This window comes from Centruroides sculpturatus, unplaced genomic scaffold (genome assembly GCF_000671375.1).
Source record: "Centruroides sculpturatus isolate CEXI.00-Female unplaced genomic scaffold, Cexi_2.0 scaffold1978, whole genome shotgun sequence".
In the NCBI taxonomy this organism is placed as follows: Eukaryota; Metazoa; Arthropoda; class Arachnida; order Scorpiones; family Buthidae; genus Centruroides; species Centruroides sculpturatus.
Window position 1 is genome coordinate 12,893 of NW_019386198.1, and position 26,031 is coordinate 38,923.

The following is a 26,031-nucleotide window of genomic DNA, read 5'->3' on the forward strand; positions in this document are numbered from 1 at the left end:
GCATTTCTTGAGTGCTGCACAACATTCTCTGTGATATTTGTTCAAGTAATTGTGACGTTATTTTAATAGTATTAAACGAGATTTAGCTAAGTTACCTTTACAATTTATTTACAATTACGAATATTGGTGTAATAAAACCACTAAAATAACGTAATGGAATTACTGACGAGAGATGAGGCACGTGGCACTAGAGATCGCTAATTATGACGTATTATATCGAATCGAAGGCGCATCCTATTTTCATAGATACTAAAACCTGAAAAAATGAGTTTTACATTCGAGTAAGTACGGTGTATATATAATATATGTAGAATAAAGGTTGACATTTTCCTTAAAAGTTAAGCTTACTTTACAACAGGTCTTCCCTGTGCACGTTGACTATCTCATCTAAATTTAGCGCATATTAGTTTATTTATCGGGTCATCTTACTGGTAGTCTAGTTTTAATGTAATTTTATATTTATTATTCCACGCAGTGTGATAAAATTTTTAAAATATGGCAGTTTTTTTAAAATAGATTTTATATCTTGCAATAAGGATCGAGAAATGGCTAGAGGACAGCAGAAAATCCAGTCTCAACAGAAGGCTGCGAAGAAAGCCCAAGAACACAAGAGATCGCAAGGACACGATCAGAAAGCAGCAGCGCAGAAAGCTCTACTCCATACTTGTACCGTTTGTAAAGTAAGTAGTCGAGCTTGACTTGTCTGTTTTTCTTTGTTAAAAATCAGTTAAATTTGATTCTTTATCTTAAATACAGGCCCAGATGCCCGATCCCAAAACCTACAAACAGCACTTCGAAAACAAACATCCCAAGAATGCCCTCCCCGAAGAGTTGAAAGACGTTTGATCGAACGACAACGAAAAGAACAGATTAGTGTGATTTATGAAATATGTACTTTATACACAGTAAGTAACACTATCTTTCGGGGGAAAACAAACTATTTCGAAAGTGGACATTCTAAATAGTGGATGTTTTCTCATCCCTTTTATCTCTTACTGATGTGGTTTGAAGGGGGAATGAAATTAAGGAAAGTGTTTTTTTCAATAAAAGTTTTTTGATCATCATTTTTTTTTTACTGGTGTTTTCTCGCATCCCCTTTAACGGTACGCGAATACATCAGCTGTAATTTTGTATCCTTTTATCTGTAGTAAACGTTATTTCAGTTAATAACCGAAAATCGGGTCGCCGTTCTATCTCCGAAGTAGGATGAGTCGAGTTCGGTGACCTAAATAACCATTCACAATGTTCTCGTTCCGTCTGGTGAATAGTCTCTTTATTTTACGAGTTGCTTTGCTTAAAACTCATCTTGCCCCAAGTTATTGTAGAATTTTTTTCTTTCCTAGATCACGATCCAGTCCAAACTGGAGTAAATTTATGGGTCACTGATTCACATCGCGATTATAACTTTAATTTCGAAGGTTATAAAGGGATTACACGACCGGGTGTAGGACCTTATAAGAATCGTAAGGATCAAGAAAATTTATGTATCGTATTTTGTACTATGCATCGAATAACTAGTTGGTTAGGTGAGTCAGACTCTGCCATAACTAACTAGAATTTAGTCACGGATGTTTTTTAAATTTTTTATGTAGGAAATAAAGTTTTACTTGAATCATTCTTAAATTTAGAATGCCTTAATTGTGTGTTTAAATTGTGTTATAAAAATAAAAATAGAGCAACGAGCATAGTTTCCTGTTCTCTCTCTCTACTTACTTGTGTACTGGCGGATCAGTAATAAAGGAATAATATTCAAGTCATCAGGAAAATAACAAATAATGGAACTGAAAAACGTATTTATTTCAGTTGTTTCTATAATTTTGATTTATTTAAAAAACTGGAATTCGGTTTTTTACTGTTTCTAATCTGCAGGTAATAAGTATGTTACATATTGGTTTGATGTAAATATTTTATGATTTTTATGAAATGTAAACAAATCTTATTTAAAATATACTATTTAGAGCGTATTTGATTAAATAGTAAACGTACAAATTTAGACTCTGGCATAATTACGGTAAGTATGTAAAAGCAGTAAAAGATCTATTAAACCCGTCGTGGGTTCAGCTACACCAATAATGGAGTGGCAAGATGGTGAGAGACGAGGGCGGGTCGAAAACCCACAAAAATTCTCGGAGTTTCGATTCGCCCTCTTACTTTTGACTTTGAACGTATTAGAACTTGCATATTTAATCAAAATTGTCTTCATCAACATTAACACACTTTTCCCAATGCAATAGAAATGCATTAACGCCAATCTGATAGAAATCACGAGAATGAGAAGCCAAAAAAGGTTTTGCGACCTGAACCCATAAAGAAAAATTATATGAGGGGTGTGCTTATATGTCTATTTCGTATTATATATCAGGATAGGGTAAAGAATAAAAAAGGCATTGATGCTATTCAATATTAGTGGTTAAAGTTCGATGGATCGGACTTATTGTAAATGCCTATAAAGATAAAAATTTTCATGTGATTTTAAAAACTCATCTTTGCCTTTAAAATTAAATCTTCTGTCTTTTTATTGTAATTAATAATATAAAAGTTATTTTTTAAATAAAATCTTATAATAGCCGAGAAAGTTACGCAACTCGTTGGATTTTTTTGTACCGAGTTAAATAGACAAAACTTGGTCAAAAATACTGTTTTTATTTATTTAATTTATTTAACGTTTAAGTAAAAAAGATGAGAGCAAAGTAGAATGAAGACGTAGTGTATAAATTTCTTGATTGGATGTGCCCAACAAATACACAAAATTCTGCTTTGAAAATTGCATTGAAAGATCTGGAGATACTTGATCCAAAAGTTGTTAAAATGAAAACTGCCGAATCATTTGTTGTTTCATCAAGATTTAAAAACATCAAACAAAAAAGGCTTGAATAACTTGATACTGAATATTAAGAAACGCTAAAGTGGAAGTTGACACTGCAGCATCATCTGAATTTTACCTTCTCAGGTCTGATACTGTGTGTATAACGGAAAGTGTGACGATCGGTCAGAAAATGATCAAAATGGGTGACCAAAATATTCGGAGTTTTTTCTGGGTAAGTAGGGCACGATTTTCTTCATCCACTTATCTTGTATCAGCTAGTTGGGCTTGAGCTTCTAGGCTATATCGCCCGTGGTAGTGTGTGACGTAATTGTCATGTAATAGTACTGTATGCGTTTATGATGGTCGTTACGCGGGGAATAATGCCTTCCGGGAGGCCTTTTTAAGGGATGGCCGGATGCCGAGCGGTCAAGGTTAGCAGACTGCCCCCTAGGGTACCCGGGATCAAATCCGGACGGGTCGAAAAAATCCCCAGGAATTTTTCGGGGAGTGGTCCGTCCGGATACGTTGGGCTTCCCGTCCCTCGCCACCCGGCCGAACCCATAATGAACTCGCTATAAGAGGCCTCTTAGTGCCCACAGGTCGGAAAGAGTTTTAAAAAAAAGTCTTATGGGTAACTGGCCCCTATTCGGGCATTATAGACATCAAGAAAGCCCGGAATACCGGTACCACGTGGCCAGCCCGTCCGGGCAGGACGCGAACCCACAGCCGAATTACTAGTGTTCAGGAAATGGAACCTCTTAGCCACTAGTGGGCTACCCACTTTGAAGCTTAATAATTACTGTGTCTTCTGTCGAAATTTTCTGAAATTTTGAAGGATTTATGTATTAATGCTATTATAGTTTGGTTGTTAAAGGTCGAGGGGTGGGACTTAATGACGACTTTACTCGTTACTAGCGTTAAGTTTTTTTTTATAAAGCTCATCCCTAAACCCTACCTTCAAAATTAAGCTTTTTCTATTTTATAATCATTAAAAATATAAAAAAGTTTTAAATAAAACTGCGTGTGTCGCCATCTGTTATGCTGTTTTAAATGTTGCCGGGAAAGTTAGGCAACTTCTTGCTGGATTTTTTTGGATTGAAGTTCGAAATTAATTTAAGAAATCGGCTGGAAACCCAAAAGATCTCTGAACTTTTGCGTACAAAGAGGCGTACAAGGCATCATGTTTTGATTTTAAAATTGACACCCAATTATCACAATGTATAAATAAAGACGTACTAGAAGAGAGGTGATGAACTGGATGATTACTAAATAAGGTAAGTGATTATAATAAAGGTTTTATAAACGTTATCCATTCATAAAAAGTGGAAGAATTATCGGAATGAAATGCAGTTTGCTTGTTAACTATTGTCAGCACGAAGGGTTGCAACGTAATTGACGAAGGAAGGATTAGTTCCAAAATTGCAATTTACATACAGAAGACATGCAAACGACACAGCTTATTCTTTAGAAAAACCGTGTTAATTTTCCTACTGGCAGTATATTCGACCTTGGAAATACGTTGGATCCCGTTCCTCGCCAAGGGCCACCCCATNTCAGGGTGGACATAGGCTGTATATTATTACGTTAAACATTCACATAAATTAAATGATATCGTCTATGGTTAAGGCTTTTATGTCCAAAAGATGGCGCTACGAGTACGACGCCCTAAGTTTGCTTTTCTGTGAGGCATTACGCTTTTCTGTGAAAATGAACTAAAACGGATCATCATCTATCTATTTATATAAATAAAAATGTAATGTTCGTTTGTTCCTACCGATTCCTTTGAAATTTTCACACAACGCTGTATTCGAATACGCACGTGTTTTTATATAATATACTTGTCGAAATTCCCCCCCTGGTGGAGATAGTTAGGATTAAGGCTTACCGTAAAGTACTCTGCTTCTATTTATACTATTTTAGATGCGGTTTTTTTTTTTTGCGTTTTAATAGGGTACGTCAACAGAATGTACACTGAGAAAACATTTTTCGAAAAATTCCACCCCCACGGGAGAAGTGTTATACATTTATAATAGATACACTTGGAGCGTCTGCTAGTAGTTTATAACTAGTAATAAGTAGTTTATATAAAAATAAATTTAATTAAACTATTTGGTCAGAAATAATGACAGACAAACATATCTACATCTATCGCTATTTTTGACCANGCTTCTATTATACTATTTCAGATGCGGTATTTTGCGTTTTTGATTGCGTTTTAATAGGGTACGTCAAGAAAATGTTAACTAAGGGATTTTTTGAAAAATTTCCCCCCACGGGGAAGTGTTATCTATATATATATATATAAAACCCATTCAACAGGCATCCGTCTGTCCGCGTAACGGTACGATAACGGACACTAGAGGCGCCCTAGTGAAGATTTTAAATTAACAATAAATTATTTTTATTTGTAATAGGAATTTATTATTTATACCACGGTTTTATTATATGCCTTGCCTTGCCTTATTATATGCCTGAATTAACTTTGCTCAGCACGTTTACGACATTCCGTGACTCGGTGAACGTCGCGCATTGACTCACGGGAAATTTGTTGAAAAAATGGCGGATACATTTAAAATCGAGGTTTACAGGCGAAGGTAAATAAACAAATTAAACTATTTTAAAGTATTTATAGAATGTTTAATAGGTAGAAATATAGATCCGTATGGCGCTATTGGGACGGTAAGATTTATCCTCCGAATGGAGAGGTGGCGACCCCCCTCTGTGCGAACAATAAATGTCTAATGAACCATACCCCTACACGCGCCCGTTTCCGAGATATAGTGCTGCGAAAATTATTCTACGTGTCACGTGACCGCCTGTTCGCCACAATTTACCCTGCGAATGAGCGGGTCGGCGAACCCTCGAATGTGCGCGAGCGCGCGTTAGTTTCCCTTTTGAACACGGTGTCACGTGACCGGAAATGACGTAGGCGAATTTTCAGGGGCTTATATCTCGCGAAGGGTCGCGAGTAAGGGTATGGTTCCTTTGACTTTATTGTTCGCACAGGGGGACTACAGTTTGGGGGGATCGCCACCCCTTCATTCGGAGGGTAAATCTTACCATAGGGACTTTAACGGAGCTGTAGAACATATTGATAGAAACAAAAAAGTCAAAGAAATTGTGCCTCATGGAAATTTGTAAAGAACGCCCACTAGGGGGCGTCCCGGGCTACTAGTACATTTATAATAGATACATTTTGAGCCACAACAACGCGTGGCGGGGTCTGCTAGTATTCTATAAATAAGCCTGACATTATTTACAACTTTAAGTGTTGATAATGAAATATATACAGGGTGAGAAAGATATGAATAAGTATTAATGTATTGATAATCAGAATGGATTGATAATGTATTGATAATCAAAATTTGTAAAGTTCACCATACAATTGAATCTTTATACACGCGATTATACACGTGTCTACGGTCGCAGTCGTCCACGAAAGCTTCGCGTGTGCGCCACTAGAGGCGCGTTTATGTTATTACCATTTCGAGAAGCGTTTCGTGTTTTCAACGATTATCGATGACTTTTTATAAAATATTTAATAATATATTTTTATTTTCATAATGTATTATTAACGCTTTCTATCGTCTAATTCGCGTTTGAATATTTTTATAATACGTATTAACGTTCTCGTTCGAAAATACGTTAGGAATACTATTCTGTAAGAATGCGAAGTTAAACAAACAACGACGGTAATCATTTTAATAAGCAAACAACACAGAAAACAATTTTATCAACCAAAAAACAATAATAATATAAGGGATGACGACAAGAACACAAATTATTAAATGATTCCGATGGAAACAAGTCTGGCAAAAACACTAATACATGGCCGTTCAATTAGAATTTATATAATTTATAAAATAATAATATAATTTATATATTATTAATATTTGATTNCCCCCTAGGGTACCCGGGATCAAATCCGGACGGGTCGAAAAAATCCCCAGGAATTTTTCGGGGAGTGGTCCGTCCGGATACGTTGGGCTTCCCGTCCCTCGCCACCCGGCCGAACCCATAATGAACTCGCTATAAGAGGCCTCTTAGTGCCCACAGGTCGGAAAGAGTTTTAAAAAAAAGTCTTATGGGTAACTGGCCCCTATTCGGGCATTATAGACATCAAGAAAGCCCGGAATACCGGTACCACGTGGCCAGCCCGTCCGGGCAGGACGCGAACCCACAGCCGAATTACTAGTGTTCAGGAAATGGAACCTCTTAGCCACTAGTGGGCTACCCACTTTGAAGCTTAATAATTACTGTGTCTTCTGTCGAAATTTTCTGAAATTTTGAAGGATTTATGTATTAATGCTATTATAGTTTGGTTGTTAAAGGTCGAGGGGTGGGACTTAATGACGACTTTACTCGTTACTAGCGTTAAGTTTTTTTTTATAAAGCTCATCCCTAAACCCTACCTTCAAAATTAAGCTTTTTCTATTTTATAATCATTAAAAATATAAAAAAGTTTTAAATAAAACTGCGTGTGTCGCCATCTGTTATGCTGTTTTAAATGTTGCCGGGAAAGTTAGCAACTCCTTGCTGGATTTTTTGGATTGAAGTTCGAAATTAATTTAAGAAATCGGCTGAAAACCCAAAAGATCTCTGAACTTTTGCGTACAAGGCATCTTGTTTTGATTTTAAAATTGACACCCAATTATCACAATGGTCTGGGTGATTACTAAATAAGTTAAGTGATTATAATAAAGGTTTTATACAGGTTGGGCAAAAAGTCCATATAAACGTTATCCATTCATAAAAAGTGGAAGAATTATTGTAATGAAATGCAGTTTGCTTGTTAAGTATTGTCAGCACGAAGGGTTGCACGTAATTGACGAAGGAAGGATTAGTTCCAAAATTGCAATTTACATACAGAAGACATGCAAACGACACAGCTTATTCTTTAGAAAAACCGTGTTAATTTTCCCACTGGCAGTATATTCGACCTTGGAAATACGTTGGATCCCGTTCCTCGCCAATGAGCCACCCCATCGTGGGTCTGACCAAACCACGATGGGTGCGATTAAAAAGTCCCTATGAACGGTCACAGGCCGAAAAGAGAAAAACAAAATATTTAATTATATAAACGTTTATTTAACAAATTTTGGCATTTAAATTAATTCATGTTTTTTCAAAATTTATTTCATTACTGTATTATCCGGTTTATCAAAATTCCCGGATAATTCAAAATCGCTATCGTCATTATAACGGCGATGGTTAGATGCTAAACAGTTTATAAATAGGTTTCGTACAATTCTTAAAGCGCGGCTTTTGCGATTAAAAGCTTTAAAATTAACTCCCCGTGCTTCAGAAATATCGCATTTATCCATATCTCTTGTAGAATTTATATCTTCTAATGGAGGAATACAGAGATCTTCCATCTGAACCGGCGAATTATTATCTAAAGGCAATTCTCTCTCATTTGTTTCTCGCAATAATATATTTCTATCGCATACATTTTCACTTGTACAATTAATTTTCAATCTCCCTTTCGATGACGTCCCAGGATTTTGAATTATTTCTGGTGTCTTTAGATTTAATTTTATTCTTTTGACATTATCCTGGTTTAAATATGGAATCTCCCTTCTTTCCAGTTTGCCAATTGTATTTGTAGAATTAGAAAATTTCCGTTGTTTTGACATTCTCACATTTGGAATTGTAAACATTACAATTGGTAAATGTTTAATCTTTTGCATTTCGTGTGAAATATTTACACCCGAGTGAAATTTCTTCCGTTCTTGCATCTCGTCCGCTGTAATTGATACATTGGGTGTTGATGCCACACTATTTCCATTATCACCAGAAGAACATTTGGTACCAATATTTCTGCGTGTTGGTATTATAAATTCACCGGGTTCATCTAATGTCGTCATCACGCTACGTATTTCTGCTTCACTCGAATCCGATGGGTTAAAAATTTCGTCACGGAAACAATGAAATATGGGTGCGCAATGCAATCGATTGGCATTAATTAAATCTGATTCAATGCCATTGCCTTCCCACGAATTATCAACATTTTCGGGACGATTATTGGTTCCTTTCGCCTGTTCTTTTCGACGCCTTGAAAAATCAACTAGAAGTTTCTTCATTTTATTAATAAAAGTAGCTGCAGATGATTTACCCGCTCTAATATCGTTAACAACTTGACTCGATGTTGCATCTTTATTGAATTGTTTCTTACAATATTTTAAATTATGTTTTAATTCGTTAATTAATTTCTTCTTATCTCCTATTTCCTTTGTCAATTCTTCAGAGCAATTGTGAGATTTCATTACATTAGCGGGCAACATGAGAGAGCAATATTTTTTGCATTGAATTAATCGATAATTGCATTCTAATTGCTCGTGTTTAAATCTATCTTTAATTACCATTTCCTCTTGGCATTTACTGCATTTTACGACTACATAATCACAATTAGATAAGTGAGAATCGTATTCCTCCAAGGCGAAATTCTGCTTGCAACCGTGTTCGGAATTCGGACAACGAATGGTCAACTTCATTATCATATTTTTGATTATAGGCCCTACGGCTTGAAGTTCGTATAAAATAACCGATTTCCTGCAAACGGGGCAGGTATTCTGACAGCTCAACCAATCGCAAATGCAATTTCGGCAGTAAACGTGACGACAAGGGCACTCTACTGGGTCGTAGAAAACGCAGTCGCAAATGCTACATATTAAATCTTCGTTAGGAAAAGGATCAAAATTTTCCACTTGATAAGCGGTTTGCGTTGGAGCCATTCTTTCATTCACTATTTCAATTCAATTTTTTTTTTCTTTTTAAATTTTCGGAATTTTAGTGTCTGTTTTTAACAAACGAAGCGAACAATTTAGCGCGGCAATTGTTACGTGATAGTTTTTTTTTCAATATCTGTTATAGGAACTAATTCATTAAATTAACATAGTAATTTATATTCAACCAATGCCAGATTATCCATTATGCACGTGAGGCATATGCCTACGAGCCCCGTGTCTTGGGGACCCTGAAACTGGAAAAAACAAAACTATTTCAAAATCCATTCAACTGAAAATATAATGATTTAAACTCAATGCTTTATGTAAATCAATATAAAAAAAGAAAGTTAAAAAAAATACATCGCACACAAGAAACTTTACAAAAAATATACAGGAGACTCCTGCTAATCCGGCCATTCCTTGCATAGACGAATGCCTGATTACTGACAGATAAAGGACGTCAGTTTAATTCTTTATTAAATTTAATGTTATGCATTATGTACTGCAAGAAAATGTTTGCAGCTTCGGCGCCAGCAATGTAATCTTCGTTCTCTCTTCCTTCTCTTCATCATTTTCACCCTCCATACTTTTGGTAATTTCTTCATCTGTTAAAGCTTGGTCTACTCCACAATATTCTTCATTCAACCAATTAGTAATGTCTTCTTCATCGACTTCCCCTTCTGGAAGATTGTGGAACAAATCAACGAACACATCATTTGAAAACGATTCTTCTGAATTGACTGACTCGATGCAGACTCCAACTTAGTGTCAATCAAAGGCCATACTTTTTCCCAATACTTTACTATTGTAGTACTTCCTACAATGTGCCACGTTTCTGCTGTTTGGAAGACAATATCACTCGTGTTGATCTCTTTACACGCCTTCAGCATAGCTTTCGTAGAATCGTTTTCACATTCATTCAGTAGGCAGATAAGAACTGTATGTGGATAGGGATGCTTAATCGATTCCAAAATTCTCTGATCCTTTTTGTTCTTAGCAGCAAGAGTTTTTGAAAGGTTTCATTTTGAAAAAGATATCAATATCAGAAGTATTGTACACTGCAGCAGGAGTTAGTTCTTCCTTTATCATGTTTTCCAGCTTCTTTTTAAACTCCTCTTCCGCATCTTTTTCGTTTGCTGACCGACTTTTCTCGGTGACTGTCAGCTGCCACACACCATTCTTTTCACACGTGCTTAGAAATAGAAATGGATTATCATGGTAATTGGCTGCAGCCAGGGCGCGGATCGAGGTTTTTTTTTGGGGTCTAGGGCTTTTTGACATTCAATAGGGCCCCATTTCTTATTAGATTAATTAAGAAATCAACTGATTACAATAACACAAATAATACTATAAATTATCATTATTATTATATTATAAATATTAACTATTTTTTACTATACGATAAGTGTTCATTGTTAATGAAAAAGTATTAAGAATTTATGATGATAATTCAATTTCTGTGGGCACTCGACACTTGGGGTCCCAGGGCTTAAGTCCTATTAGTCCCTATGTAGATGCGCCCCCTGCTCGCGACGAGCAATCTTGTTTTAATTAATACACTTACTTAAGCACTTGTTAATTAAACTTATGTATGATAACAAATAAACGAGTGTTTTCGTTAATTAATTAAATCAATTACATACGAAAGCCAATGTTTATCGCCTCGATAAAACAATTCGATTTGGCTTCCGCCGAAATTAACTTTATTCAAATGTAAAACTGAAATAAGGACATTATACGAGTTGCAATCTATACTAATATTATAAAGAGGTAATGTTTGTAAGTTTGTTTGCAGCAGGTAATATCCGAAACTACTCATCCGAATTCAAAAATTCTTTCACCAATATTTAGAATGGACCTTCAGGGTGGACATAGGCTGTATATTATTACGTTAAACATTCACATAAATTAAATGATATCGTCTATGGTTAAGGCTTTTATGTCCAAAAGATGGCGCTACGAGTACGACGCCCTAAGTTTGCTTTTCTGTGAGGCATTACGCTTTTCTGTGAAAATGAACTAAAACGGATCATCATCTATCTATTTATATAAATAAAAATGTAATGTTCGTTTGTTCCTACCGATTCCTTTGAAATTTTCACACAACGCTGTATTCGAATACGCACGTGTTTTTATATAATATACTTGTCGAAATTCCCCCCCTGGTGGAGATAGTTAGGATTAAGGCTTACCGTAAAGTACTCTGCTTCTATTTATACTATTTTAGATGCGGTTTTTTTTTTGCGTTTTAATAGGGTACGTCAACAGAATATACACTACAAAGGGATTTTTCGATATTCCCTCCCCGCGGGGGAGAGAGACAGGATTAAGGCTTACCGTGAAGAACTTGGCTTCTATTATACTATTTCAGATGCGGTATTTTGCGTTTTTGATTGCGTTTTAATAGGGTACGTCAAGAAAATGTTAACTAAGGGATTTTTTGAAAAATTTCCCCCCACGGGGAAGTGTTATCTATATATATATATATATAAAACCCATTCAACAGGCATCCGTCTGTCCGCGTAACGGTACGATAACGGACACTAGAGGCGCCCTAGTGAAGATTTTAAATTAACAATAAATTATTTTTATTTGTAATAGGAATTTATTATTTATACCACGGTTTTATTATATGCCTTGCCTTGCCTTATTATATGCCTGAATTAACTTTGCTCAGCACGTTTACGACATTCCGTGACTCGGTGAACGTCGCGCATTGACTCACGGGAAATTTGTTGAAAAAATGGCGGATACATTTAAAATCGAGGTTTACAGGCGAAGGTAAATAAACAAATTAAACTATTTTAAAGTATTTATAGAATGTTTAATAGGTAGAAATATAGATCCGTATGGCGCTATTGGGACGGTAAGATTTATCCTCCGAATGGAGAGGTGGCGACCCCCCTCTGTGCGAACAATAAATGTCTAATGAACCATACCCCTACACGCGCCCGTTTCCGAGATATAGTGCTGCGAAAATTATTCTACGTGTCACGTGACCGCCTGTTCGCCACAATTTACCCTGCGAATGAGCGGGTCGGCGAACCCTCGAATGTGCGCGAGCGCGCGTTAGTTTCCCTTTTGAACACGGTGTCACGTGACCGGAAATGACGTAGGCGAATTTTCAGGGGCTTATATCTCGCGAAGGGTCGCGAGTAAGGGTATGGTTCCTTTGACTTTATTGTTCGCACAGGGGGACTACAGTTTGGGGGGATCGCCACCCCTTCATTCGGAGGGTAAATCTTACCATAGGGACTTTAACGGAGCTGTAGAACATATTGATAGAAACAAAAAAGTCAAAGAAATTGTGCCTCATGGAAATTTGTAAAGAACGCCCACTAGGGGGCGTCCCGGGCTACTAGTACATTTATAATAGATACATTTTGAGCCACAACAACGCGTGGCGGGGTCTGCTAGTATTCTATAAATAAGCCTGACATTATTTACAACTTTAAGTGTTGATAATGAAATATATACAGGGTGAGAAAGATATGAATAAGTATTAATGTATTGATAATCAGAATGGATTGATAATGTATTGATAATCAAAATTTGTAAAGTTCACCATACAATTGAATCTTTATACACGCGATTATACACGTGTCTACGGTCGCAGTCGTCCACGAAAGCTTCGCGTGTGCGCCACTAGAGGCGCGTTTATGTTATTACCATTTCGAGAAGCGTTTCGTGTTTTCAACGATTATCGATGACTTTTTATAAAATATTTAATAATATATTTTTATTTTCATAATGTATTATTAACGCTTTCTATCGTCTAATTCGCGTTTGAATATTTTTATAATACGTATTAACGTTCTCGTTCGAAAATACGTTAGGAATACTATTCTGTAAGAATGCGAAGTTAAACAAACAACGACGGTAATCATTTTAATAAGCAAACAACACAGAAAACAATTTTATCAACCAAAAAACAATAATAATATAAGGGATGACGACAAGAACACAAATTATTAAATGATTCCGATGGAAACAAGTCTGGCAAAAACACTAATACATGGCCGTTCAATTAGAATTTATATAATTTATAAAATAATAATATAATTTATATATTATTAATATTTGATTTAATTTAAATATAAAAATATCGAAGCGTCCTTTTAAATTATTAAAATTCAGATTTTTATAAATTAATACCAGACCGCGCCCCCTAGTGATCAACAATCGACCTATCATAGATGTTTTGTAAATTTTGGAGTCGTGTATGGTGGGAAGGAGTAAGTCTCTCGTTTTTATTTTATTTATCCGTTAAAAGTATAGAAAACTTGTTTTTTTCCCTACAATTTCGGAATATAAATCTATTATAAACACGTTACGTGAGATTGTGACGTGTGTTCTGTTATTGATTACGTATAAATGATTAAAATGTCTCTGGGCACAGCAATGTGATAATGGAGTTGTGTAATTTCTGCTTAATATTTATTTAAGTTTAAAAGGCAATGCCAGTTGATCAGTTGAATGTTGTCAGGCACTGGTGTGCGTAAGGCTGTTTGTCTGGCCACAGTTATAGTTATTATACATATATGGCTAGGCCTGCCTGTTTGTTTGTCTGTCTGCCTACGGTTTAAGTTATAGGCAAGCGAGCTTATATAAATGAAATGGTCTAAGCCCGCCGGTGGGTGAGCAAATAACCTCACGTGCCGGTTGTCGGTTGCGGATTTGCACCTAACCAATTGGCTTGGAGTTTTATGGGATTCTTCATATGTCTAACACCTAAATGGGACGAGTTTGCCCGTAAAAGACTCCCTTGCTAGGTAGAAGTGCATCTAGATAGCCCCGATGGCGGTACTTACGAGACTGTGGCATTTAATTATTTGGCTCACGTGACTATGCCAGCTTCGAGTAACCCACTCGACTGTTCGTAGAGTACTCAATGTTATATAGTTTTAGGGGGATCACTTCACCTGGGTGCCGAGGGGCGAGTGATAGCGAGCACCGAGGTGCACGTCTATATGCAAAGCGTGTAGAATAAGCAGTGGACTGATAGGTGTTAAAACCGACCTTCAGAGACTAATATCGTGCGAAGGGTTGACAGTTCTGAGGGTAGTGTGAAACTTCTAATTCGGAGTAAGTGGCCGGAAGTGTTTCCATGGGGACTACCTAGATGCACTTTTACATGTTTGTTATAAAGTAATTCAATACGTGAATAGTCTTCTTTGCAGACCGGTAAAATTGTGAATAATTTTACTAGACCTGGTAATTATATGCGACTATGAATTATGCTTATTTAGCTGTATGTAACAAAATACATACAATAACTCTAGATTACTATTTGAATGTTGCTCGTAATCGATTGCTCTGGCTTCGGTACGGTCAAATATTTTTCTGCGGAGTGGTGAAATTTTTTTGCATGTTAGCACTGGTCTTTAGTCTGGTGGTTGAAAAATACCGTTTTTCAATTCCGCATTTGGTTTAAGTCCTGGATACAGAGAGTCTGAAATTTAGTCTTTTCTGTAAAAAACTTTGATCCATGTGATTAGAAATTAATTAAAAGTAATCGCAGAGAAATAATGTGATTTATTCTGGTAGACATTTGGCTTGTAGACTGACACTTTATTGTGTAGCCATTTGATTGACTGTGTTGCAAATCATCACTTTGTAAGAAAGACTGGTTAAAATTACATACAAAAAAAGATATTAAACAATACTAAACAATTACCTTATATCCTAGAATGTGCTGTTTGATGCTTTCTTAGATGCTATTTGTATACACACTAGGAATGTTTTCCAACTATTGATATTTATAAATGAATTGTAATAAAATACAATTTCAAACTGATAATAAGTATCGTCATTTTTCTAATTAATTTTAGTTTTTCAGGCATAAACAAGAATTGAAAACGAGAAACTTTCTTTCGTGCAGTGAAAACAAACATCATGGTGTTGTTGCGGAAATCTACGGATGGGTTTGTTAGTTATTAATGTTCTAGTATAAGCATTTTTGTATACAGTTTGTAATACATTTAATTAAGGAAATTCATTTCTACATAAATAATTAAAATGACCATATTTAATTATCTGTAAATATATCATTTTTGATACATATAATTGAGTAATTTGTTTATAAAGTGCTTGAAATTTCTAGTCACTAGGTTGTTATTGGTATCTAGAAAATTTTGCATGTTGACTAAAAGATTATAGCTAAAAACTTTTTTATATGCTTTTTATTAATTTACTACTGTTTTAGTCTGTCTTTAATTAACTTAATTTTCACCCAGTTCCGAAATTCTCGCCTAGTTGAAACTTTATTGGGCTGCAATTTGAAAAAATTGTAGACCTATAAATTTCCATAATCATTTATCCATCTGTCTTTCATTAATCTTGAGAATGAAGTGAGATAGATGAAAGACGAGACCAGATATGGAAACCATAGAGACAGGAGCCCCGATTAACTATATGCAAACTTTCGGAAGTCACATAATTTCAATTTAAAACTTCCCCCGAAAACAGTTAATAGATAACCGGCATGACCTGTTGTTAACGGAAAAGTACGATGTACAGGGCAAGACACTACAGTCGCCCCCCTACAACACTGTTGATAATTCCATTTTATATGAATTCCATGTTGTAGGAGCCACTTAGATTTTACAAATACATGAGTTGTTCACAGCCCGGCACACGTTTTTGTAAAATCTAAGTGACTCGTACAACATGGAATTCATATAAAACGGAATTATCAACAGTTATAGGGGGGTCGACTGTACAGTACTAATTTGAGGTGGAGAGCATATATTTTAAATGAAATTAATTAAAAATACGATTAAAAATTACAGCTTGGCATTGTGACGACGTCACAATAAATAATTGCTTGTACATGTACGCATTCCTGATGACAATACATTTTTTTATGGTTGCAATTTTAGCAAAAAGTTGTGAAAAATTTAAATTTATAATTTTATTTGGGAGTTCATTTTAAATGTAAGCAATTTTTAAAAATTTTTTATTTAACTTACAGAATGTTGCATATTTATAGGACCAATGGATCAGGACCAATAAATTACACCATAACCAATAATGAAATTATTAAAATACAGACTATGCAAATTTAATTTTTTCAGCTAAATCTGAAGCTTGTTTCTTAAATAAGCTGAAAATGTTTTTTATTTTCAATAAAATGTTTGCTAGAAAAGTATTTTTTTGGTGATTTATCTCAGTTTCAGCTTGAAAATTTGGTTATTAATAAAATATATACTGTTATTTACCACTATACTGATAGTTCCCACAAGTATAGCAGCAAATTACTCATGAGAACTATGAGTATATACATGAAACAGGCAAACCGGAACTAGAGTAATGACCAATGTTTTGAAAATGGATAATGTGAAAGGATTATGGAAGGAAACTGCCATGCAGAGGAAAAGATGCATGGAGAATTATGCATCTTTCCTCTGCATGGCAAAACTAGACAAAAACATCAAATGAAATTAGAAACATAGTATAGAGGAATAAAAGTAAAAAATAAATTTTCCTCAGCTTTCACAGTATTCTTGGTATTGCACAACCAAAAATAAAAGTGTGGTGCACCATTTCCAAACATGAGTGCACCAAACTTTTATTCTTGTTGCATGATACCAAGAATACTGTGTTTTACTTTGTAAACTCTTTTATGAATGAAACAGTAACACTAGCTTGACAGTTAAGAAATTTTAGTGCATAAAAGCCCGAAATTTATTAGAAAGCACACTTAAAACGGACATTAAGGAGAAAGCAACGCCAAATTTTGCTCTTGTGGTTGAATTTTGAAATAAAGTTTTCTCCAGAAATCAAAACTGTATGCTCAGGACTATACCATATTTGGTTGAAATGTGTCCAGTAGTTCTTTCTATAAAGAACTCTGAACATTTACTTTTCAATTATGATCACATTGTATATTAAATGTTTTTAAAAATTAAATTGCTAGTAAATGGTTGATTATAAAACATCATAGGATCTAATTGAATCTATCAATTCAAAAAAAGGCCAAGTCCAGATTCTGTCAATATTCACTTTATGAGTGAAATTGAGTCTCTAAGGCAAGTTGTGTTGTGTAGTGCATAAGATAGGCTGAAATTCTCTTCAGTACTCTGTAGGAACATGCTGAAATTCGGAGACAAATCAACAAGGTTTGATCTCCTAGACTTTAGTCTTTATTGATTGGCATATGTTTACATGTGTGGCCATTCATTCATCATCTGGCAATGACAGAATCATATAAACAAATCGCGACATTAGTTATTCTGTAGTTTAATAAAATCTTTTGAAAAACATTTAATTACTACCATTTTATAAGAGAGACCTAAATTTTGATTGTAATTGTAATTGAAGTGATACTTGCATATATAAATATCTTAAAGCCAAAGATTATTGGATTAAATCAAGCTACATTTCTGCTACTAATAATTATTAAATATTGAATAATTTGTTATTATAGATAGGTTTTAGATACTTCTTTTATTAAATTTAATAATTACAATTAAATTAATATTTGTTAAATAAAGTTAGAAATAAGAGATGACACCTGACGTCTATCTCTAGTGCCAAATTACTTGGTATTTAGTAATTATTAGTAGCAGAAATGTATCCTGATTTAATCCAGTAATCATTTAGCATCAAGTGACAGCCATCTTTCTCTGTTTTTCAAGAAAAGTTCTATAGTATGATGAGTATAAAATAGTATAATGAGCACCAAAAACATGAGACTAGAGCCAGCAAGTTTATAACTGCAGTAATGGAAACCATCTTTCACATATTGTGGAATAATGTGTTACCAAACTTAGCTGCTCCTTGATTGTATGATGCTCAAGTACCTGTTAAAACTGCCAAAGTTTACGACTTGAGAGAACCTCTTATGGCTAAGTACAATACTGTAAACACAAGTCATCTTTTGAATGCATGTTAGCAAAGACAACACACGAGCACATGCAAGTATGTGTATGCCACTATTAGCGAGGTTGAGGCCGAAGTTTTAAATGCGAAAATGTGTACGTCGGACGTTCAACGCCGCTTTCCTGTAAGCCTAGAAGTTTGACAATGGTGTTTGGAATGTCGAGTATGATTCCACTGACTATCCAAACACCATTGTCAAATTTCTACGCTTACAGGAAAGCAGCGTTGAACATCCGACGTACACGTTTTCGTGTTTAAAACTTCGGCCTCAACCTCGCTATTGCCTTTGATAATATGTGCTTTCAGATCAAAAGTTATTTAATAATGTAAATGTTATACAAATGTTAGTTTAATTAATAATGTAAAATGGATTTCTATATTACAGAGTTTAAAAAATAAAGCAAAAAAGTAATGTTGTCTTTAGCTTGAATTATTATATTGAATTCAGTTTAATAACAATCGTAATTATTAGTTCGCGTGGTATAAGAGAGCAGTCTGACCACCGTATCTTTAGAAAAAATTATTTTATATTAAATATTAATAGTTATTAATTTTTTATTAAATTCTCTTTCGGTTTATTAATATAAAATTTTGGAAAATTTATTAAACTAATATTTTTGTAACAAATTACACGATTTATTAATGAATAATAATTAAAAATAACCGATTCTTTTTTCTCCTCGAGGAAGCCATTTAGTTTTACGCTTGCAGATTAATAATAGGATAAATTATTTTATCTTATTTTGAATCTTAATTCAACAATTCTAAAAAAATAAAATTATTAATTAGAAAAAAATATATTACTAATTTGAGTTTCCTATAAAAGTGGCAGAATGACTTGTTACATGTTGCTTTTACAATAGCATTGACATTAATGTCGAACGATGATGGCGAATTGACGGAGAAGGTTTTTACTAGCATCGAAACATTCCTGTATTGAAATGGCTGTGCCAAAATGTACAATTCCATTTGAATAATCCCGAAATTAGTATGCTTATTATACAGGGTGTCCACAAAGTCTGGGTACATAAGGATTAACATATACTTTTAAAACAAAATAGTTTTATTTGATTCTAATATTAATAAATAACATTTTCAATATGATTTGCATCATTTTCGATACATAATTTGATGCGCCTTGCAAAATTCAGGTGAACTTGATTAAATAGGTCTGTGTCAAAGGTTAAATTCTCCCGCAATTTTGCGATAAGACCATCCTTCTCGTCCACTTAAGAGTATTAACTCGATTCGTTTTTCTTTAGACAGAGCCATCATTCAATCTGGGTAGGAAAAACAACATAAATAAATATAATAGTGAAATCCCCATGTACACAGACTTTGTGGACACCCTATAGAATATTTGAGCTTGGTTTTTTTTGTATATCTACAATGATTTGTTAACAGAAATGAAAGATAAAAAGCAATATTTTAATGCTTGAAATGGCAACTTCCAAACTGCATACCAGTAATTATCTTTCTTTCACTGGCCACTCTTGTATTTCATAAGGTGGATTATACAAAAGTTTTGTTTTTGCAATTTTCTGTGGATTTCGCACTGTCATGAGTTATCCATACAAAATTATGATACTTATATTATTTCAATTTTGTACAATTTTATTTTGCACCACTGTTAGGATGTTCAGTACATTTTTATACATTTATTACAGTTGTGAAGGTCAGATAGCCAAGGTGGTTAAGACATCTGTTTACCACTCTGCTGAGGTCTCCAGCATCAAATCCAGGTGGAAAAATAAGCCTAAATATTTTTATGTGGGCAGTCTTGTCTAAGATATGCTATGTCCTGTCCCTCGCCATCTGACTATCTTGTTGTGGGCTTGGCCAAGCCCGTGATGGTCTTCAAAAAGGCTGTCTTAGTACCAAGGAGAGAAAAAGTAAAAATATGTATAAAGTGAATGTGTGTATGTATGACTATTGTCTGGAAGAAAGTATACTTTAAAGTTTAATATTTGTGAAAGGAAATCAAATTGACTACAGAAAAGTTATTGAGTTGGCTCTATGATTTGACTCTCTAATGCAGTGTTTCTCAACCTGTAATGAACCGTCGCCCCCTTCAATAAAACCGTTACGTAGTATCGCCCCCTTCACTACAAAATTCCGATGCCGAGGGACAAGGCTAACGCCAAATTCGTACTGCATTGAATAGACTAGTAACCAGTATAATGTTATTTGTTTAATTATTGTACGATATAACGAATAAAATATCTAATTATTCTTAATATAATGTTTTACTATATCGCCCAGAAAATTGTTTTTTGCCCCCCAAAATATAAATTGTTNATTAACTCAATTAAAGACTTCAGATAAGGGGGCATTAAAGAAATTAAAATAAACACTTTATTTCTGCAAGTGCTTTCGACGTAATTACCCCCAAAATATAAATTGTTACCAATTGCCCCCTGAACATGGAAAAACGCCCACACTGAGAAACACCCACACGTTGAGAAACACTGCTCTAATGTAAATCAGATCATTTGAAGAGAGTCATTTTTTTCCTATATCTAGAATAGTAGTATAACTCGTGCAGCTCGAACACCAACTATATAGTGTATTCATTTGGGCACAAGGCAAATCTCATCATTAATGTTTATTTAGTTCAACTAAATAAAAATTAATGATGAGATTTGCCTTGTGTCCGTGTGAATACAGGTATACCTCGACTTACGTCGTTTCGAGTTACGTCATTCCCGATTATACGTCACTTGTCAAAAAAGTATATGGAAAAATAAAAATCAAGTTTAAGTCATTTTATTCGACTTTACGTCTGTCCACCACAAATATTGAAGTCGTAATATCACTAGAAAAATGTTTAAAGCACATAAAATCATATTATAATACAGTATAAACATTTACAAGTATATACTGTATTTACAGTACACGCATTCGTAAATTTAAATTACTTTTTTCTGTACTATATTAAAAACTAAAATTTATTTGTTTGTAAGCTTAAAATAGATCCTTATTAACCATATATTATTAAAAATGCATTAATAAATAAAATACAGAACGGGAATTGGTAATTTATGGTTTAGCCTAGTGGCAAGTAGATTCGGAGACAAGTAAATTCGACTTACGTCGTTTTTCGACTTAAGTCGTTCTCCTGGAACCAATTATCGATGTAAGGCGAGGTATACCTGTACACCATATAGTTAGTGTTTGAGCTGCACAACAATTACCGGCACGGTTTCATAAGTACTAGTAGTGTAACTAATAATTGTGCCCATTTGGTATGTATATATTGTGGTTTTAAATCCTACTCTAGATTGGTAATTTTTCCAGTATTTAGGCTAAATTTTGATGGCGATAAATACTAAAATGCTTAAATGGCATTAAGAACATTTAAAATATATACAGAGAGATGTGAGCACTTTCAAATTTAAAAGAAAGCATTTCGTGTTTGCTTTTGGAGAAGTACTTTGTATTCTGCTATTTTACATCCTATTGGCTAACCATCTATGTTGACTGGCAAAGAAACTTGGCGGCAAAGTTGCTTGAAGAAGAAACTTCATTTTAGTCTAACCAGTAAGAAATTATAAGGAGTCAAAAAGTTCATGGGATAAGAATAGATTTAGAGCATGATGGAGTCAAGTTACTGAAGTATTTATTATTCTACATATTTCTTTTTTACATAAGGAGAAATTTTCGGATTATTATTAAAAATTAAATTAACTGAAACGTAACCTGAAAAATATCCTAGTTATTTACATTTATGATAATTGTTTTGGGCTTTGCAGTACTGTATGTAGATAAATCAAGTTCAACCATCCTATCCCTCAATGTAACTGGGTAATCATTATAAACAACACATTATGTAGAACGTTTTCTAATACCATCCGTTGATATTAGATTTTAACTGATGTTAGAAAAGGTTCTATATGGTGTGTTGTAGATAAAATCAAATTTTGATTTGACATAATTAATTTTAAACATTTTAACTAAAATAGTAAGGTTGTATATAATATAATAATTATTGTTTATTTTTTGTTTTTTTCAGAAATTAAATGAAAAAATGATATCAAGATTAGCCTGCTGTCGGAGTGAAAAGCCGAACAAGACATTTAAACTTCTTAGATAACAATAAGAAGATGTATTTCATTAGGTAGCCGTTCTCGTCGACGAAAAGTTCGAATTAACCGACATGTGGTTGAAAGTGAGGTTACGGCAAAAAAAGACTTTGTTAATTAATTTTTTGAAATGGAAAAAATTATTAATCCTCATATGCTTCCTACTTAAAATTCATTTAAGTGAACCTATTTTATTTTCATTCTGTAACGAAACCGAGTCGACTTCCTCGACCGTTCTACGTGTAGACTTTTCAACTCAGGTTGTAAAAAATGGTAAGTAGTAATTGTTTAATGTCAATATGCTTGTTATGATTAAGTTTTTATTAATCAAAATTTATGAAAACATAATAAAAATTAACAGTCAGTTTCTTAAGAAATGAAGTTACGCAAACAAGTTTTTATACAATCGATCACAATAACTGTTCTGCAGACTTTGCTATTTATGTAGCACCACTGTACAACCAGCAGTTATATATTATATTGCAAATGTATAAGTAGTACATACATACCTGGCAAAGCATCTGCATTATTATTATGTGTTGGGTTTAGTGGGTTATACTCGGTACAAACCGGTGGCTGTGTACTATGCCGGACCAGAGTCAAGGCATAGCAACCAAAACAAAACTAAAATTAAATGTGTGTGTCAGTGTCTGTATTAAGGAATTTCCTAACAATATGGCATGTATTCAATATAGTGGCCTTCTGTAGTGTGATGTATGTATTTCTACTCAATTGTAATGTTTATTATTATTATTATTATTATTAATGAAGTAGCCTGTAAGAGATAATAGTAGTGTTGTTGCTGCTTTGTTTGTGTTAAAACAGTCATCAAGTGGTAAACAGATTGTTACTTTTTAAAGTTTTTGACTCCAGAATTTGCCTTACTTGCCACAGGTTCGCCACTCAATTTCTTAGATGCTGTTATATTGATCTCTCTTGCTGTTCTGACAGATTTGATAGTTTTTGAGTCCTTCAGGATTATCCTGGCATATTTCAGTGAATATCAATATTCTATATAACCTTGTGACAATTAACATCCAGTTTATTCTGTTTCTAGTTATATTATTTTTATATGTACTAATTTAGGATTTTGTTAATCTCTAAATACTGTCAATATTATGCTTAATAATTTTTGTGTTTGAATAAAAACAAAAATAGTTATCATTAGATGGACCTATGGTCTTATATCAAGGAAATTATTTGAAGCTTTTGAATGAATATATTTGCTGTAAAATACTTTATTTATTGCATTGTTGTAATATGTAAGTTAGGTATGGGACGTCACGCCAACAGTTGTATTAACTCAAAGACTTCAGATAAGGGGGCATTAAAGAAATTAAAATAAACACTTTATTTCTGCAAGTGCTTTCGACGTAATTACGCACTTCGTCCTCAGGCAGTTTGAATAACAAAAAGATTTCGAGCGAAATATTTAAATTAAACAGTAATGACATTAACTATTTTAGAACTTAACTTTTGAGAATAAGTAAATTTTAAATTAAAAGTTTTTTTGCAAACATGTAAAACTGATATATATTGTTCACATATATCACTAGATGCAATATATGTGAACGTTAGAGATGATACTTTTATGAACAAGAAGAATACATTTAGAACTAAATAATTAAACTGGTATTATTGATTGAGATATTTCATGTGTTGACAGAATAGCCAAATTTTTTAGGATAAAATAAAACATTAAAAGTGCATTAAGTGTATAAATCAATTACGGTCAAATATAAATATAATACTTGTTTAAATGAAGTATGTTTATTGCATTTGAACAAAGCACTTAGAACAAAACAAATTTGCATATTTTTTGGACTTTCTTTCCATTAAATCCCTCGACTACAGACTTATAGAAAAACTTAGACATGGGAAAATATTGGAATTATGTCAGATTTGATCCTCTATGCTTTTTGCAAATCTTGATGTTTTGAAACACATTGATCCAAAAAAAGTAAAAAGAAAGGGAAGGAAATTGTTTATATATGTGTGGGTTTCAATTTTATTTATGATCTTTGGATGGGGTTAATTAATAGTATAAATTATCTGAATTTTGGTTTTCGAACTTTACAAATAAATTTAATCTTTTAAAAGTCTCAAACATCTTAGCTTAACTTTTTGGAAAGTACTATTTGAGGAATAAATCTTTTCATCTTTAAAATCAATAAATCTATACAAGGCAAGAAAAGCATCTAATCAAGTAACACATCAGAATTAAAAGAATCTTGATTCCTTGTTTAATCGGATATATAAGAAGATAATAGAAATGAAAAACAAACAGAAATTTTTTGTGTATTAATTCATTTCTGAAAATGTTGAATCTCTTTTTTCGGAAGACAGAAGTTTGTACATTTCATTTTGTAATGAAAGCAGAACTTCAAAATGCACAATATATTGTATGGTCAATAACAAATTATTTACTTATCATCGCATTTTAATTCCTTTGCTATTGTGAGATCAGGGTTGTGAGACTACATTCACTATGCCACAGGTTCCCAACCTATGGGTCGCGACGAGCTTTCTGTGGGGTTGCCAACTTATACAGTAAACTAAAAAAAAAATATTCACTATAATGCAATTTTTATTTTTAATGGTGTCTTGAAGTTGGAATAATTTCATTTATTTTTTTAAAATTAAAATAAGTGTAATCTAGGTACTCTATTCTGTCACAATTGGTTGAAACATGTGTTGAGAGTTTGAGAGGAAAAAATTAAATGTTGAGAATGACATGAGGTTGGCGTTAACAAAAACTCACCTGCGAATTTTGAGGCTGGTTAATAACATGCAATTTCAACCATCACATTAAATTATTAAACATAATTTAAAATAAAATTATACTAAAAAAACTAATTTCGTTGTTTTTTTTAATNAAGTGTAATCTAGGTACTCTATTCTGTCACAATTGGTTGAAACATGTGTTGAGAGTTTGAGAGGAAAAAATTAAATGTTGAGAATGACATGAGGTTGGCGTTAACAAAAACTCACCTGCGAATTTTGAGGCTGGTTAATAACATGCAATTTCAACCATCACATTAAATTATTAAACATAATTTAAAATAAAATTATACTAAAAAAAGTAATTTTGTTGTTTTTTTTAATTACCTTATTAAAAATGTCTTTTTCAATTGTATCAGGGTCGCGGGCCACTTGGCTTTTATAAAAAGGGGTCGCCACCCGAAAAAGGTTGGGAACCGTTGCACTATGCAGTATATAAGGGGACTGAGAAATTGTTAAATTTTTGGTTTACGTCAGTCCTGACACCAGTTAGAATAATTGTTTTATTTCACGTTCTAACTCGCAATAAAAGGAGTAGTTTAAACGTGATCCGAGTGGCTAAATCTATGTGGTATATCTGAGTGGTGGGAGAGGGTTTCAATCCGACAATGGAGCTGGAACTAGACACTTAGACTTAATTTGATAATAGACTATTTATTTATATTATAAACTATATATACTGTATAATACATGAATAATGATAATATAAACAAAGTTTTCATTTGCCAATCTAATACTTTATTCCCTTAAA

At 33.7% G+C, this 26,031-nt stretch overlaps 3 protein-coding genes across 3 annotated transcripts in view; 2 read left to right on the top strand and 1 right to left on the bottom strand.

Annotated features, from left to right (window-relative positions):
• The first annotated feature begins 516 nt into the window (after positions 1 to 516).
• LOC111614043 (zinc finger protein 706-like) lies at positions 517 to 1,064 on the top strand. Its single transcript, XM_023355422.1, has 2 exons — positions 517 to 680; positions 757 to 1,064. Exons 1-2 carry the CDS (start codon positions 546 to 548, stop codon positions 844 to 846), a joined length of 225 nt encoding a protein of 74 aa, XP_023211190.1. The 5' UTR covers positions 517 to 545; the 3' UTR covers positions 847 to 1,064.
• Positions 1,065 to 7,858: 6,794 nt separating this feature from the next.
• Positions 7,859 to 9,797, bottom strand: LOC111614045. The gene has a single exon (XM_023355423.1). The coding sequence runs from the start codon at positions 9,538 to 9,540 to the stop codon at positions 7,939 to 7,941; it is 1,602 nt and encodes a 533-aa protein (XP_023211191.1). The 5' UTR covers positions 9,541 to 9,797; the 3' UTR covers positions 7,859 to 7,938.
• Positions 9,798 to 13,709: 3,912 nt separating this feature from the next.
• The window catches only part of LOC111614042 (membrane-bound transcription factor site-1 protease-like), a 54,696-nt gene continuing 42,374 nt past the window's right edge, over positions 13,710 to 26,031 (top strand). Inside the window, exons 1-3 of the mRNA XM_023355421.1 lie at positions 13,710 to 13,769; positions 15,374 to 15,458; positions 22,430 to 22,772. Coding sequence (XP_023211189.1) covers positions 22,574 to 22,772 — 199 coding nt within the window. The 5' untranslated portion in view covers positions 13,710 to 13,769; positions 15,374 to 15,458; positions 22,430 to 22,573. The remainder of the gene's footprint in view (positions 13,770 to 15,373; positions 15,459 to 22,429; positions 22,773 to 26,031) is intronic.

Coding starts and splice junctions, on each gene's coding strand:
- LOC111614045 (XM_023355423.1), bottom strand. CDS start 9,540: ATGGCTCCAACGCAAACCGCTTATCAAGTGGAAAATTTTGATCCTTTT.
- LOC111614043 (XM_023355422.1), top strand. CDS start 546: ATGGCTAGAGGACAGCAGAAAATCCAGTCTCAACAGAAGGCTGCGAAG. Junction 681..756: donor ATACTTGTACCGTTTGTAAA/GTAAGTAGTCGA, acceptor TCTTAAATACAG/GCCCAGATGCCCGATCCCAA.